The 16,197-nt window shown below is 38.0% G+C and overlaps 1 protein-coding gene across 1 annotated transcript in view; it reads right to left on the reverse strand.

Annotated features, from left to right (window-relative positions):
* The window catches only part of Hook1 (hook microtubule tethering protein 1), a 47,468-nt gene that overhangs the window by 17,194 nt on the left and 14,077 nt on the right, over nt 1–16,197 (reverse strand). Inside the window, exons 4-12 of the mRNA XM_057784687.1 lie at nt 15,512–15,562; nt 14,511–14,643; nt 9,632–9,699; nt 8,471–8,533; nt 7,474–7,557; nt 4,728–4,894; nt 3,286–3,426; nt 1,318–1,519; nt 512–622 (exon numbers count right to left, since the gene is read on the reverse strand). Coding sequence (XP_057640670.1) covers nt 512–622; nt 1,318–1,519; nt 3,286–3,426; nt 4,728–4,894; nt 7,474–7,557; nt 8,471–8,533; nt 9,632–9,699; nt 14,511–14,643; nt 15,512–15,562 — 1,020 coding nt within the window. The remainder of the gene's footprint in view (nt 1–511; nt 623–1,317; nt 1,520–3,285; nt 3,427–4,727; nt 4,895–7,473; nt 7,558–8,470; nt 8,534–9,631; nt 9,700–14,510; nt 14,644–15,511; nt 15,563–16,197) is intronic.

Consider the following 16,197-nt stretch of genomic DNA (forward strand, 5'->3'; position numbering starts at 1 on the left):
AGGATTGATAATAACATTTTCACAAAAGAATGACTGGGAAAAAGCTATAATTCCTATGAAAGCACCAGACATCCCAAATAGCAACCCTGAACCAAGAAAACAATGGAAGCATCACAGCACTCGATATCAAACTGTACTGCAGAGAGCAGCAACCAGAACCAGAACTGGCAAATACTCAAATCAACTGAAACAGGACACGAATACCGAAAATAAATCCAGGCCTTTACAGTCAAATGATCCTCCATCAAAAGAACAAAAACTTATACACTGGAAAAGAATGCCTCTCCAATTACTGTTGCCCCCTGCTTAAAAAGAAAAAAATCAAGCAATATCTCTCACTGTGTACTGAGATAGCAACTAAAAAGGGATCAAAGACTTAAACATAAGGCATTAAACTAGAAAATCACTTGGAAGAAAATATGCTTAGGATTCAGGTTAGTGGTTCAGGATTAGGGAAATCCAAAGCAACAATAACAAAAGGACATATTTCTTATCAAACATTTATGATCACCTCTTTTTCCTTGAGTAAAGCTTCATGTTTTTCTTCAAGCCGCTTCATCTCAAATGCTAGTGTATCTGCCCTTTTAGACTCCAAGGATAACTTAGTGTGAAGGTCCTGAACCTTTGGGAAGGAAAAAAAGTAAAGCAAAATAGTTCACGAGACTCCTCAGCTTTCAGGGCTGAATCGGAAACAGACTTTTTAATTCTAAGAATTTCAAAAAACACAACATCAAAAAAAAAAAAAAAAAAGAATGACATAAAATTCAAGAAATAGATTAAGATAAGTCAAAATATTTTAAAGTATTTTAATAATTTTCTAGGTTGTTTGATAAATAGCACAACAGAGTATTTCAAGAGAATCACTGTCTAGGGATTTGTCCAAGTCCCAAAACACTGACAAACAACAGAAGCTCAACATGAAAAACTGAAGATATCAGAAGGTAGTAAAAAGGTGAAGGACATAGGTAAGTCAGATTCTTTTTGTTTGCTTTTTATTTTATTTTATTTTTTGCGACAGGGTTTCTCTGTAGCTTTGGAGCCTGTCCTGGAACTAGCTCTTGTAGATCAGGCTGAACTCAAACTCAGAGATCCGCCTGCCTCTGCCTCCCGAGTGCTGGGATTAAAGGCGTGGCCACCACCGCCCGGCTGCAAGGCGGGTTCTTTAACTGTCACCTAAACTACAATTGTAGAAAGAAATTCATCAGGAGCATACAACTTACTATACTCAACACTTCTGTGTCACTGGAAAAAAGAAAAGAAAAGAACCGTAACACTGAACTTTTAACTTCATCCATGAGATATATGGATGTCTCTCACCTGGCGTTTATAGGTCTCTAGCTGTGCACGCGCTGCATTGGCCTTCTTGAGCTCCTCTTCCAAGCTCACAGTGTTGTGCATGTACATCATATTTGTCTCCTGTAAAGATTTCACCTGCTTGCGGAGGTCATTTAGATCTTGTAGCTTCTGACGATACACCTCTACTGTTGACTCCAGTTTATTTGCTTTGTCTGAGGTAGCCCTGAATTAATAAAACGTGTATGCACACATATTTTGTTCTAGCTGTGAAATGAATATTCAAACAATAACGAAAACATAAGCCTAAAACCATTTCAAGTCAATATTTTTGTTGTAAAGTCATCAACTATTCAAATACTTCAAATTTAGACTTTTAGCACAATCTATCAAAATGTATGATTTGGTACACATGATTAAATTCTGAGCTACCTGCAGTTCCCAGGCAAATTGCATATATCATTTAGCAAACAGTTCTAAGTGTTTGATATGCTTACAAAGTTGAATCAATGGACAAATTTGTCTGGCAAAGCATTTTCTTCAGAACTGTATTTATCTGATTAAGTAGGCTAAAGCAAAAATAAACTGAAAAAAATCAAGTCACTTCAACAACACATATAAGTCCAAATTAATAGCTAAAATGATTTCTTTTCAAATGAGTATTTAAAGCAGAGAAAAAAAAGTCACATAAAAATACTAACAGAGGACTAGCAAAACAGCCCAGTGGCTGAAGGTGTTCCCCAACAAGGCTGACACCTGAGTTCAGTCACCAGAACCCACGTGCGGGAGGAGAGCCAACTCCCACAAGGTGCCCTCAGGCCCCCACAACATGCATGCACACTCCCAAATACAACATAGCAGGCAGCTAAGCATACATTCTATATCCCACAGACAATCCTGCCTGAAAGAAATGCTAGAATTCTTAGCTAGGCTTACTTTAACAAAACATAGTAATGCATACAAAATCAGTTAACATGTATTATTTCAAAAATGTAAGAACACATTATCATTTTGGGTTTACGGGTTCTGATATGAAACCGTCCTAACAAGAACTGAATGTTATCAAAGAAATACAAATCAAATCAACTCTGAAATTCTATCTTACACCTGTAAGAATGGCCAAGATCAAAAACACTGATGACAACTTATGCTGGAAAAGTTGTGGGGTAAAGAGAATGCTACTGATTGCTGGTGGGAGTGCAAGCTGGCACAACTCCTTTGGATATCAGTATGGCGCTTTCTCAGAAAAGTAGGAAACAACCTTCCTCAAGACCCAGTAATACCACTTTTGGATATAAACCCAAAGGATGCTCAATCGTACCACAAGGACATGTGCTCAACTATGTTCATAGCAGCACTGTTTGTCATAGCCAGAACCTTGAAACAACCTAAATGCCCCTTGACTGAAGAATGGATAAGGAAAATGTGGTACATTTACACAATGGAGTACTACACAGCAGAAAAAAAAATAATGACATCTTGAAATTGCAGGTAAATGGATGGATCTAGAAAACATCATATTTAGTGAGGTAACCCAGACACAGAAAGACAAATATCATATATACTCATTCATAAGTGGTTTTTAAACATAAAGCAAAGAAAACCAGCCTACAGATCACAATCCCAAAGAACCTAGACAACATGAGGACCCTAAAAGAGACATACATGGATCTAATCTACATAGGAAATAGAAAAAAGACAAGATCTCCTGAGTAAATTGGGGGCATGGGGACTTTGGGAGAGGGTTGAAGGGGAGGGGAGAGGCAGGGAGGGGAGCAGAGAAAAATGCATAGCTCAATAAAATCAATAAAAAAAAGAAAGAAAAAAAAAGAACTGAACGTTATTATATCTTTAAGTGCAGTTCTAATTAATGAACACAGAAAAGGACCAGAAGTCTAAACAAAAAGCGATCAATATATAGGGATAGTAAGAGTTCTGGTAAGACCAGAAACCACTCAAGTTATCCGACCAGCAGCTTAGGACAGGCCGTACCTAAGAACGTCTATCTCATCTTTCAGAGCTCTGGTTTCCTCAGCAAGACTTGTCAGCTCATCATTCCTGTGCTGAAATTCAATCAGCTGCTTTTCAAGTTCCTCACAGTGAACACGGTAATCATCTTTTGCAGCTTCAAGCCTTAAAAGAAATAATTTTTAATATAGTTTCATCCTTTGTCATCTCATTGAGATTTGAAGTTAGTACGACATACTTAAATTCCACCTTCAGAAGAGGAAAAATTCAAGTAACTTTTAGCCATTAACATTGAAACACAAATGAAAGGTACAGAATGCTCTTAGTTTTCACTTTACCTTTTATGCATATCTGGTTCTAACTGAAATTTTAATTGGCAAAGAAAAATAAGGATGTATAAATACAGTAATTTTTAAAAAAATTATATGATATGTAAGGAAGTAAAATATTAATTCTAAATAGATTACAAAAGATTCAGGACAACCAGTTTAGGGCATATTGCTGTGTCACAAAGAAAGTACTCAAAAGAAAGATTACATTTAAAGGATAAATGATTGACTTGGTCAAATCTAGGAGAGCAGCACATCAAAACAAAGGATGAAAGTGACAGACTTAGCATCCACTGAGCAAAAATCAGTTAATGAAACCCTGGATTCCATTTTCAATAGGGAAAGTTATAAAGAAAATGAAACAACTGATTGTATCTGAAAATGCTCGGTAGTTTAGACAGGAACATCGTGTCAGTGACCATTCTCCTTATCATCACCACTACACTATGGTTTGCTGATTTTAGGAAACACACGCTTAGAGGGGGCTAAAGAATCTGCATCTCTCTAAAAATCTGAGTGACTACATGAATACTGACTGTGATAAGCAGAGAAAGCTTTATAATAATAATACAACTATGAAACAGCTATAAAAGACATGTAGGAACGAGTTCCTGATATCCTGACAACTTTATTTTGCAAATTTGAAAGGATATGAAAATATATGTAATGTACAATCAAAATGCTTGTCCTAAGGTCTTGGCACAAGGCTCAGTAGCCTGCCTGTCAGAAACAGCCAACCTTTACTAAAGGTAAGAGCTTGGGCTGTTTATTTTAAAGAGCAAAAGGTTAGCATGAAAAGCATCTTTTAAGCTTGAGATCTACATCCTTTCATTACTGTTACCTTACTTCTGTGAACATGCTCTCTCCAAGCCTCTGTGACCCCTCCCCCAACTCTTACTGTCTCCAGCCAATATCTGGCTTATATCTTTGAAGTCCTTGTTTTAATGTGCATATCCTACCTGCTTAATCTGACTGAACCCTGTAAGGAAGGCACTGCTGACACCATTTGGTACTTTTGTTAGGTGTACTTTAATCAATGTCCTAAGCATATATAATTCTCAATTACTGGCTATTGATAATTATGACTCTTTAGATATCAGTTTAATAAAACTCAGTAATTTCTACTAAAAATACTACCTGTAGTTTTCTTCTTGTAATTGTTCTAGCTGTAACTGTGCATGAAAATACTTTCTCGCAACCATTGTATTTGGATCATCCAAAGAGCCATCCAATTGGTCAAGCTTTTCGTTCATCATCTCATTCTCAGAGACCAGTGAATTCTTCTCATCCTGAAGTGCAGTCACCTGAGAAGCAAACATCAATAGAAAACCACCACTGACGAGCTGGGAGTTCTGTACTCTAATTCTGACTGAGGGATGAAACAGTCTGACCAATAGGTAAGTTTTAAGGATCGTTCCACACTAGAATTCTGAGTACAGGAATTTTAGAATAAGAGAAATCAAATCAGTGTTTCTAAATCTAAATTTGAAGTTAAACAGTTTGAGGTCTAAGCTAATTTTCAGGATGCAGTCATTCTCTCAGCCTAAATTATCATTTTAGGTTCACAGTAGAAAATAACCACAGTCATATATCCTGGAGACAAGCATACTTGGTTAAAGAATCAGCTAAGAAAAAAAAAGTCAGCTAAAATGTTTTCATGTGCTCAAGGAACTTGCTTATCTTGTAAAATGGGTGAGATAAATGTAAATGTAAGTGGGTACTGGTAAGATAGCTCAGGGGGTGAAGGAGCTTGTCATCCAGGTCTGCCGGCCTGAGTTCAGTCTCATGGTGAAAGGAGAAAACCAAGTCCTGGAAGCTGTTCTCTAACTACACACACACACACACACACACACACACACACTACAGGAGGGACTTCCACTGAGTACACAGGTTAGAGATCACTTCTGTGGAGTCAGTGGCCTTCACTGTTACATAGGCTCTAAAGACTGAACTCAGGTCCCCACCTTTACCAGCTTAGCCTTCTCACAGTCTCCTTGACTTTACTCTCTTCTCTGGAAGCCTCTCACTGCTGTCCTTTGGTGGAGTTCCTAAACTAATTCCTGTTTTGAAGCTACCTAATGGATGAATCTAACCCTTTAAAAATCAAACAGTGTTTCAGTTTGCTTTGTAAAACACACAAATGAGAAATATGGACAGGCTGAAAATATGACACTAGGTGATAAAACACACACACACACAACCACAACAACAATTTCCTGTTCTAAAGCCAATGTAGTCAGTCATATTTGTCACATAGGAAGTTAACTGACTACCTCCCTGTCACAAATAAGTGATTCTAACACCAAAAAGAGAATGACCCTCAGAGTAGAAATTTAAGTACTTACGTAAGAGATGTTGGAGTTATTTTGACATAAACATGATAGGGTCAGAATGAGACAATGAAAGAATACAGATTGAGGACCCCTACTCTGAGCATTTCAGGTTTTGGAATATCTGCATAAACATAAACATAATTGGCACAATAATGACATACCACTAGCACACGAAAAAGCCCTATGCTCAAGTTGAATGGGCAGCATTGTAGAACCAGAAGAAGCCACGGCAGCACTTAAGTAGCAATGACCACATCATCTACTAATGCTAATTACTGCACCAGTGATGCTATGCTCTGATTAAAATGTTATCATATGCTCTTTTCTGATGATTTTAGTTTTGTTTTGAGAAAAAACACCAGGAGCATTGAGAGAGCAGGAAGTGGGTACTCCCTGAGGTAAGGAGGCATGCTGCTGCACGGTTTTCAAACGTTTCCTCTGGAGCCATCCACTTCTCTGGTTTTAATACCTGCACTTAAGACATTTCATGTATTTTTTTTTCAGTGCTAACATCTTAAGCACCATTTGTTATAATAACTTAGATTCAGCCACAGCTCTTTTATCATCAGTTAATAAATGAATAAATGGAGCCTCACTATCAACATTAAAAAACTTCTAGGGGTATGGGGCAGAACCTCAATGTCACAGAAACATTTACAGAGACATGGTTTCAATACTCAGCAGTGCAAACACACACACACACACACACACCTATGCTAACCTTTCCTGGTTTTATTGACAATTCTTAAGCTTCTTTTTTAGCCATACAATGAGATGAGACATACTTTCTCACTTGGTGAGTGAGACCCTTCAACATCACTACTTTGTTCCTATCATCACGGAATCACTCAATACATCAAGTTCCATCCTCGGAGTACTTGATACAAGTGTGCCACACCTGAACAATTATGTCTTTACTTAGTGGGTTCCCAAATACTTGTTCATGCCACATTTGTTTAATATAGGAAATACATAAGACATATTCACATACATGACAAGGCAAACATAGGAGGATACATACATACATATATGGACATATAGATGAACGAGAGAGTTACACTTTATTAAAAGGGTCATGCATCACTGAAAAGAACATTAAATTACTTTACTTAATATTCAAAAATGACCATGCCATGAAGATAATACATTAAGTCTTTCATTTCTTCCATTTTTTTAAACTTTTTTTTTGGTTTTTCGAGACAGGGTTTCTCTACGTAGCCCTGGCTGTAGACCAGGCTGGCCTTGAACTCACAGAGATTTAAATGCATGCACACCACACCCTGCTTAAATCTTCCATTTTTATAAAATTCAAACTGAATCCTAATATATTAATTTAGCTGAAATTTTCCAATTGGCATGCTTTTCTCCAAGACTAATCAAGTCAACAATTTTCAAAGCAGAGAAAAATACTTATACAACCCCCATTTAAATGTTAAAGAATCATTTTAATGTCTCATTCCTGAAATGCAAACCAACCTTCAGAACAGGTTACTAGTTTTAATTATTTAAATTAAAAAGAGCCCTCTCTGCTCAGGTTCCCGTGTCCATACCTGCATATCCAGTTCCTGGCACCTTTGCTTTAGCTCTTCCTTTTCTGCTATGGCTTCCTGAAGCTCTTCTAGGGCCCTTTTAAGCTGAAACAGAAAGCACCATTCTCAGTAAATCAGGCTGAGTGAACCAGAATGTAAATTCATCTATCAACATGTATAGTGGTATTAGAAATCATGATTAAAAAAATCATCTGTTAACTAATGAGTCTTCATGTGTTGCCTTGGTATGACATTTGCATAATATAACTAATAATTTTAAAGATAAGGTTCCACAGAAATAAAACTTTATGAAAATTCTTGGGATATATTTTAAAGGTTATTAGAGATCTTACTTTTTAATTTCATTGCAGAAAATATGTTTTAAAAGTATGTTTATATTTAAACAAAATTTCCATAAAAAATCAATTTGAAATACTATTTAAGATATCTAATATTACCCCAGGTTGTGGAGTGGGGAGCCAGAGGTTTACAAAGAAATACCTAAAAATGCATTTGACCTCTCTTCACCCTTTTCCAGGACCACCCTGATTAACTATAGGAAAGGGAGAAGGAGGAACTTTATCCTACGTAAAAAATGCTGTCAACAAGATCCTGAGTCTTTGAGCTATTTCTTTAATCTCAGAGAAAAGAACAGAAGTGTGTGTGCGCGTGCGTGTGTGTATCAGTACCAAAACCATAATAAAAATTTTAGAGATTTTTAAAAAATTATCTACTGTTTAATAGTGTAACCATGTAGAAAGGGCCACACAGCTAGTAACAGGCTGGCTGGAATGTTTAGTGCCACTGACTCTTGGAACAGGATCACAGAAAACACTAAAGCTGTCACTACTTATATTCACTACAAAACACATATTAGTATCCAAGTGGGATCTTACTGCAAAGCATATTCAGTTCCACAAGAGGGATTGCTGCACGTGATTTTAAGTCTTGTAAAAATAGCTGGTAGGGGACCCATGTCACCATTGCTAACTGTCTCCTCCCACAATCAAAGTCTTACCTGTTGCTCTAATTCTCCAACGGTGTCACTTGCAGGAGAGCTCACTATTTCTTTACTCATCAACTAGGAAATTAAAACAGCAAAGTTAAGTGCAATGGTGCAATGTTTATGAAAGTCTCTTTACTTGAAGTATCATAAATTGACTTATATTTAGCTTTCTCTTGCTTTAATTAAGGAACCTTAGAACATTGATCACACAAAAAAAGCTTCATTAGAGGTAGAATCAACTAAGAATGTTCAAGCATATTAGTGATAAGATTAAGAATAAATTACAATGCAAGTTTTAAGAGACATTTTACTGACTATAAACACAAATTTTTTTTTAAATAAGGGATTCTTAAATTTATTTTATTTTGTGCTTTTTCTAGTCAGTGTTCTCATGAGGTAGACTAACCTGATTTCAAGTTTGTGTGCTCCATCAAGAGCAAGGATTACAGGATATATTATCATGCCCCTCTTAAAAATGACTCATATATCATAAATTAATGCTTTTTACCCAAGACTTAGAACTGGAACTAAGAGCCAATACGGCTTCTAGTATATCTGATATAATCTTAAACTCGGGTTATTTGACTCTGAAATCTAAGCCTATAATTCCTAATGCACAATACAGATACACTAGGTTTTCAACCTTCCTAATGCTGGGCCCTTTTTAATACAGTTCTTCAGGCTGTAGTGACCTCCAACCATAAATTTTCATCGCTACTTCATAGCTGTAATTTTCTACTATTATAAATTGTATTGTACATATTTGTGTTTTCCAAGGGTGTTAGACAACCCACAAGTCGAGAACCACTTCACTAGTGTAGGGAACACTGTCCTAGCTGGCAGGTAGAAGAGAGGAAATAGAATGTTCTACATGTAGCAAAGCTGATTATTCTGCTTTATTAGTAGAAGGTACTGAAAAGAATTTTTAGAGGCTGGGATTTAGATCCATGGAACAGCATCTGCCTAGCAATCATTAGAGCTTGGGTTTGGTGCTGAGCTCTAAATTTAAATAAAATTACTTTAAAATGCCGACTATCAGATGACTTTTAGAATTGGGGTTCTAAAACTGGGCTTGAAGACTTTTGACATTTTCTAAATGTTAAAAAATTTACACATAGTTTTGCATAACTTTGTTCAGCACTTTCATACTTGTGTGAATGTAGTATCACTTACCTCCTGAATTGCAGTCATGACCACATGCTGAACAGATTCTTCCAGGGTCATTATATTTTTAATATGCTCTACAAATAAAAAATTAAACTTGAAATTAATTTAAATAAATTTGTTACATATAATTTCTTAACTACCTAATAACAGAAGTGTGAAAATTAATTAACCATAAATCTTTCATGCAAATACACTAATTCACTAGTATGTCCATTAAAGGCAAGATAAAAATTTTTACCCTTAGTAATTTAAATTTTTAATCAAAGAAGAAACCCTTTAATTTATCTTAGTAAAAGAAAAAATACAAGTAATATTAAAATAATTTATAATAACTATCCAATTTCAGATCCAGAAACTTCGATTGTACCATCTGCATCCCAGCAGCCTTCCACAACACCTGCTTAGCATCCACTACTTCTCACAAGATGCTTAAAACTTTCCACAAACACATACAGTAATAAGGTGATTCATCCAGGCAGGAAATGTGGGACCTTAAAGAATGCCTCAGATATTTGTAGACTTAAGTTCACTTCAACTGTACGTTCTTACCCAACTACTGTCCTTCCATGTATCCAAAATTTGTGTTTTACTGATTCTTTTAAACAGTCCTCTATTTCTTCCTTTTATTGTGATAACTAAGAGTCTGAAATATTATGGTATGCACTTGACCACTAAATGCAAAGGAGAAAAAGAATTAAATAATGTACCAAAGACATAATGGTTTCCTTTAACGTTCTGGAGGGTGGAATGTTTCAAGTTTGCTGAAATCTACAAAAAAAAAAAAAAAAAAAAATCTTCACCAAGTCCACAGCACAGCCAGCCCCTTGATGCAATTGTGCTCAGGAGGGTGCTAACTACGGCTGGGCCCTTAAGGCGGCAGGAAGACATCCTGCCTGCAGCACCAGGCAGTTGGATCCCATTATGATGAGAAAATATGTGGTGGAGAAATGGGAGAGAAGTAGAATAGTTCATGTGATGGGGAAAGCGGCAGAACAGAAGAAATGAAGGCGGTGAGGAGTAGGCTAATGTGGGAGACCTGCTCGCCACCCAGGGTTATGGTGATGCGGCCCATGTTACCACCAAAGGCCACAGGGATGTCCAGTGTCTAGGCTGCCACCTATGGCCATGTAGGTGTCCAATGGCCACTGCTGGAGTCATGCTGATCTGGTTGGCCTGTGCTGCCTACAAGGGCCATATCTTGGTCCCTATGGTAGCCAGGGTCTGTGTTAATATCCGTGGCCCATTTTGCCATCAAAGGCCAACACAAGCCTCGAGTTTGGGCTGCCACCTGTGGCCTTGTTGTTGACCGAAGGCTGTGCCACAAATGGAGCCATACTGGTCTGGGTGACTTATACTGCCACCCCAGGGCCCTGGTGTGTCCAGGCGCAGGCTGCTGCCAAAGGCAATGTCTGGGTCCACGGCCCTACAGCGGCCGGGGTCTGAGTCAACATTTGTGGCTCTTGTTGCAACCAAAGGCCATGTGGTTACCTGGGATCTGATCAGCCAACTGGGATCATGATGGTGTACAAGGGTCATGCTGCAGCTGGGGTCACACAGATATGTGTGGTACATGGTGCCAAAGCTGCAGCTGGGAGACATGTCTGGGTCCCTGGCCCTACAGCAGCCAGGGTCTGGGATGACATTCATGGTTTCTGTTGCTACTGAGGATTATGGATGTCCAGGTCATGTTGGTGTCCAAGGGCCATGCTGAAGCCAGGTCATACAGATTTGAGTGGCCTGTGCTAGAGGCAGGCGGATCTCTGGGAGTTCGAGGCCAGCCTGGTCTACAAGAGCTAGCTCCAGGACAGGCACCAAAGCTACAGAGAAACCCTGTCTCGAAAAACCAAAAAAAAAAAAAAAAAGCTTGAGTGGCCTGTGCTGCTGCTCATGTCCACGGCTGTTACATTGAAGGCCACGTGGAAGCCTGAGGTCTGGGCCATGTTGGTGTCTGCGGGCCATGCTGCCACTGGGGCTGTGACAATCTGAGTGGCCTACACTGCCACCTGGGGCAATGGTGACATCCAGACCTGGCTGCTGCCAAGGACATGTCTGGGTCAGTGGTCCTACCACGGTAGGGGTCTGTGTTGAAGTCTGAGGTCTGTGGTGCCACCAAAGTCACACAGAATCCCAGAGTTTGGGCTGCAAACTGTGGCCTTGTTGGTGTCCGGGGGTCATGCCACCACCAGAGCCATCCTGATCTGAGTGTTCTGATCTGTGTGGCCAATGCTTCTACCCAGAGCAAAGATGCTGTCCAGGCCTGAGTTGCTGCTGAGGGCCATGTTTGGGTCCATGGAAGTCTGTGTTGATGACCTCAGGGGGTCGTAGGCCATGCATGATGACACCAGGGGGCCAAGTTGAGCCAGTTCTGCCCTTCACTGGCCCTGCCTCTCTCTCTCTCTCTGGACACTGCAGCAAGAGAGCTGGCCCCTGAACTGGGAGATATAGGCCCACTCCTCACCACAGATGAGGGAAAACTGATTCTGATGGCATGAGTATAGGGAATCTGGCTCCACCCTCTCACCTCAGGTGGGTGGCTCCAGTGGCCTGGACTGATCAGCTCAGCTACCACCCAGGCCTACATCTGGGTCTTAGGTTGGCCCACCCTAACACCTACTCCACCTGATGGAGCTCATGAAGAGACTGGTCCTATGGAACTACACTGGCAGGATCTCCAGGACTTGGAGCAGACATGGGATATCCCAGAGTTTTGGTGAGGATCCAGTGATGATGGTGTCCCAGAAACCAGAGGCCTTGAACCAGACCAGTGACTCATTTCAGTGAACATTTGCTAGTAAAGCAGATTGGACAAAAGGGTACATAAACTATGTGACACATTGCTCCCAATACCACCAGGACAAATGAAGAGATGTTAGAGAAGCAGAAAAGATGGAGAATCAACGAGATTTGTTTTGTTCTTGTTTTTGATTGTTTGCTTGTTTTAACTTTCTTTTGAAGAGGTGCTGCAAAAGTGAGGGGTGATATGGAGAGCCTAAGAGGTGAGTGGGATTAGGGTGCATGAGGTAAGATTTTTTAAAAATCAATCGAGAAATTATGTTTAAAAAAATCTTTCTGTTTGAGAAAGTTATTATTAACAATTAAGCCAATTGTCACTTCAAACCACAAAAGTGCAGAAGTTGCTTGATATCATCAAATTTAGGGGGTTCATTTCTTGTATTTTTTGTTTTTGCTTTTCCTATTTTCATTCCTTCTACAGCTCTGATAGAATCCAGGGCTCTGCATGACAGATGAGAGCTCTACTACTAGGCCGTACCCTCAGCCCGCTAGCACGCTTTATTAACTACTCAAACCTAATTGTCAAGCCAGACTGTTTCCTCATATGGACTGCTTAGTAAACTTTCACTTGTATCTTCAGGAACTGAATTTCCTTTCAAAACTATGAAGACAAGAATATCTAGTGATGCTTAGGTCTAAATTATGACTAAGACAGTAGATAAAGTTTGCAGGATGCAACAAAATCATCAAACACCAGGGAAAAGTGTAGCTTAGACTGCCAGTCATGGCTTATACTAGAAGATGAATTTACAAGAAAATGGAAGAATGCAATACTAGAAAAAACAAATAATACTTAAATGAAAGAGAATCAAAGCCAAATGGTACTTTTCTGAAAATGAATTATGTCTGAAATTTTGGAAACATAAATTAGGCAAAAAATACGCTACAAATAGCCAGAAACTAAAAGAGAAGAAAAGTATTAATCAAGGAATAAAAAGAGCCAAACTGTAACAAAAAGTACTATATTTAAACCTGAATTATTCCTTGTCAAACTGTGAATAGCCAGAGACATTTTAACCTATATGAGTAAAGATTTAGTTTTCACAAAACACACAAACACAACATATAGATCTTTAATGCCCCCAGCACTAACAATAGGAAAAGTAGTTACTTGCCCTCTGAAAGGCATGTGAGTGTATATATATTTTATAAACTATAATTGACTTTATTTTATATTTCTTGAACGTGGACTTACTGAATTTATCTGTCCTTTACCCTTTCTTGAAGATAAAAGTCTTTACGAAGGCAGTGTACTAAGACCAGGCTCTAGCAAAGCTCCTCCCACCCAAGATGTGTAAGAGACCACACAAGACGGACGAGACACACAAGACTGACGAGACACACAGATGGACAAAACACACAAGACTGACGAGACACACAAGACTGACGAGACACACAGACGGACTAGACACACAGATGGACAAGGTACACAAAATGGACAAGACACACAAGACTGACGAGACACACAGATGGACAAAACACACAAGACTGACGAGACACACAAGACTGACGAGACACACAAGACTGACGAGACACACAAGACTGACGAGACACACAAGACTGACGAGACACACAAGACTGACAAGCCCCCACAGGGAAGGAGACTCACTCTACTCAGCTTTGTGACATCTCATGCTCAGCAGCACACAAACTGCTATGTATACATATACTAGTGTAATGCATGGGTTCCATTAATATGTGAACTATTCCACTTCTCAAAAGAAAACAGTAGACAGGTTTCTTTTAAACACAGCAGGTATTATTTGAGGAAGTCTGGGTTATAAATTTATTAGCTTAATATTTTATTATGAAAAATTAAATGAACCTAAAATTCTACCTGGTGTCTTAAATACCAGGTATTGATGAACGAAATAAACTTAATTTGGCCACTGACCACCAGAACACAGGACACTTAAGAGTTGCAACATGACAGATGACAGGAAGGTCTAGAATTTAGATCGAGTTAGTGCAATGTGATTTCAGGCACTCAGCAGCAGGAAGACAACCCCTTCCTGTGAATGTCAGCACCAAGAACTAGCAAAGCAGAATGTTTCTAGAAAGTGGGAACCTCAAATGTTTAAAAATTGCTTACCTTGCTTCCTTTCACAGTTGACTGCACAGCCTAGAATAAGCTGAAGCAACCTCCCAAGCTCGACAGGGTCTGAACGCTCAGTTATTTGGTTTAAATCGGGAATAAGTTCTTCAGAAATCTGCTGCCCCAAAAACTGAAGAATCAAATGATATATTAGATCACTGAGTTAAGTAGGCTACAGAGAATTTACATTACTATATAAAAAAAATTAAAATAAGTTCATAAAATAACTTAAATAAATTAAAAAACCACAACTCAGTGTTGTTGACTAAAACCAAGTTAGCAATATTCTGGCACCTTCTCAATATTCAGAGCCAATTGTATTTGTTTTTGCTTGCTTTTACTATCAGAAAAACAAGGATTTGTTAAGAAGAACCTAGGCTATCTTACTCTAACAAAAATGCTTTCCCAGTAAGCAGTAAACAGGATTATGCTAGCTCAAAATAGAAAGGTATTATTATTAAGAAAGGCAGTTATTTACACAATGAAGAAAAGACAGACTGTCTGAAGAATATCTGTAGTATGTATCACAACATCAACTACCACACTTTTACAAATGAAAAACAAATCCAATGGATTTGATTTTTTCTTCCCCTTCTTTTCTTGAAGCTTATTAAAAAGTCATAAGGATTCTGGACGTGTAGAGCACACAGAAAATTCTCATAGTAGCATTAAAACTTTTCCAACAAACTTTCAAGTTTATTTCTGTGCCATTAAAAAATAAAAAAAAAATTTAACTAAGAAAATCAGTTCAAAAGCCACCAATTAATAGACAATAAACTATATTTGTAAAAATAATTTAGGGTAATAAAATGAAATTTTATTTCTCTTTTGGAAATCCAATGCATTTAAGCTTTAAACATCACCATTTTCACAAAAATTCTGAGTGCATTAAAAATGGCAATATAATTATTATAATTATGAATTTCATTCCAATATAAGCTATAAACAAGAAGTCAAGCAACTGGAATTTTTGTTTAAAAATCAGGTATTTCTTGTACCTCGTGATAATAACTTGTAATTCCATGGAGGACCTTCTTTAAGTTACTAGCCTAAAACAGAAAAGAAGAAATAAATGTTTTTTTCTTGTTAATAATGAGGGACATACACAAAGATGAGAGACAATTACTTTCCCAATAAAAATAAAACATTATCAAATTCCTCACTAAGGCAGAAAAATGTGTAAGAAACCTAGCAAGAAAATGAAACTATTATAACTGATAAAACCTGAATTTATTATTATCAGAACTGAAAAGAAAAATAGTTATCATCAACGGAGACTTAAGGATGCCTCCCTATGTAAGTTATTGGGAAATTAAACACAAAATACACACTGCACTATCAACAAATGTGGAACGAAACATATCTGGAGAATAAATGAGGATGTATATTGCTTTCAGGTGCCCTTGGAGCACTCACTAAGACATAAGACAGATAAGAAAGCAAGGCTGATATTTGACCCAAGAACCCACACAAAGGTGGGAAGGGAGATCAAAGTTCACAAACTTGTTCTTTGACCTCCACACACATGATGGAGCATGTGCACACTCCATACACACAACATATTCATAATGCATTGAATGTAAGGCAGTGTTTAATATTAGGATAAAAATGGGCCTAACATTTATTATTTAAACCTCTTCAAAAATAAAGAAGCAGGATAAAAAAGAACATGTGTAAACAGCAA

This window comes from Chionomys nivalis, chromosome 11, assembly GCF_950005125.1.
Source record: "Chionomys nivalis chromosome 11, mChiNiv1.1, whole genome shotgun sequence".
NCBI lineage: Eukaryota > Metazoa > Chordata > Mammalia > Rodentia > Cricetidae > Chionomys > Chionomys nivalis.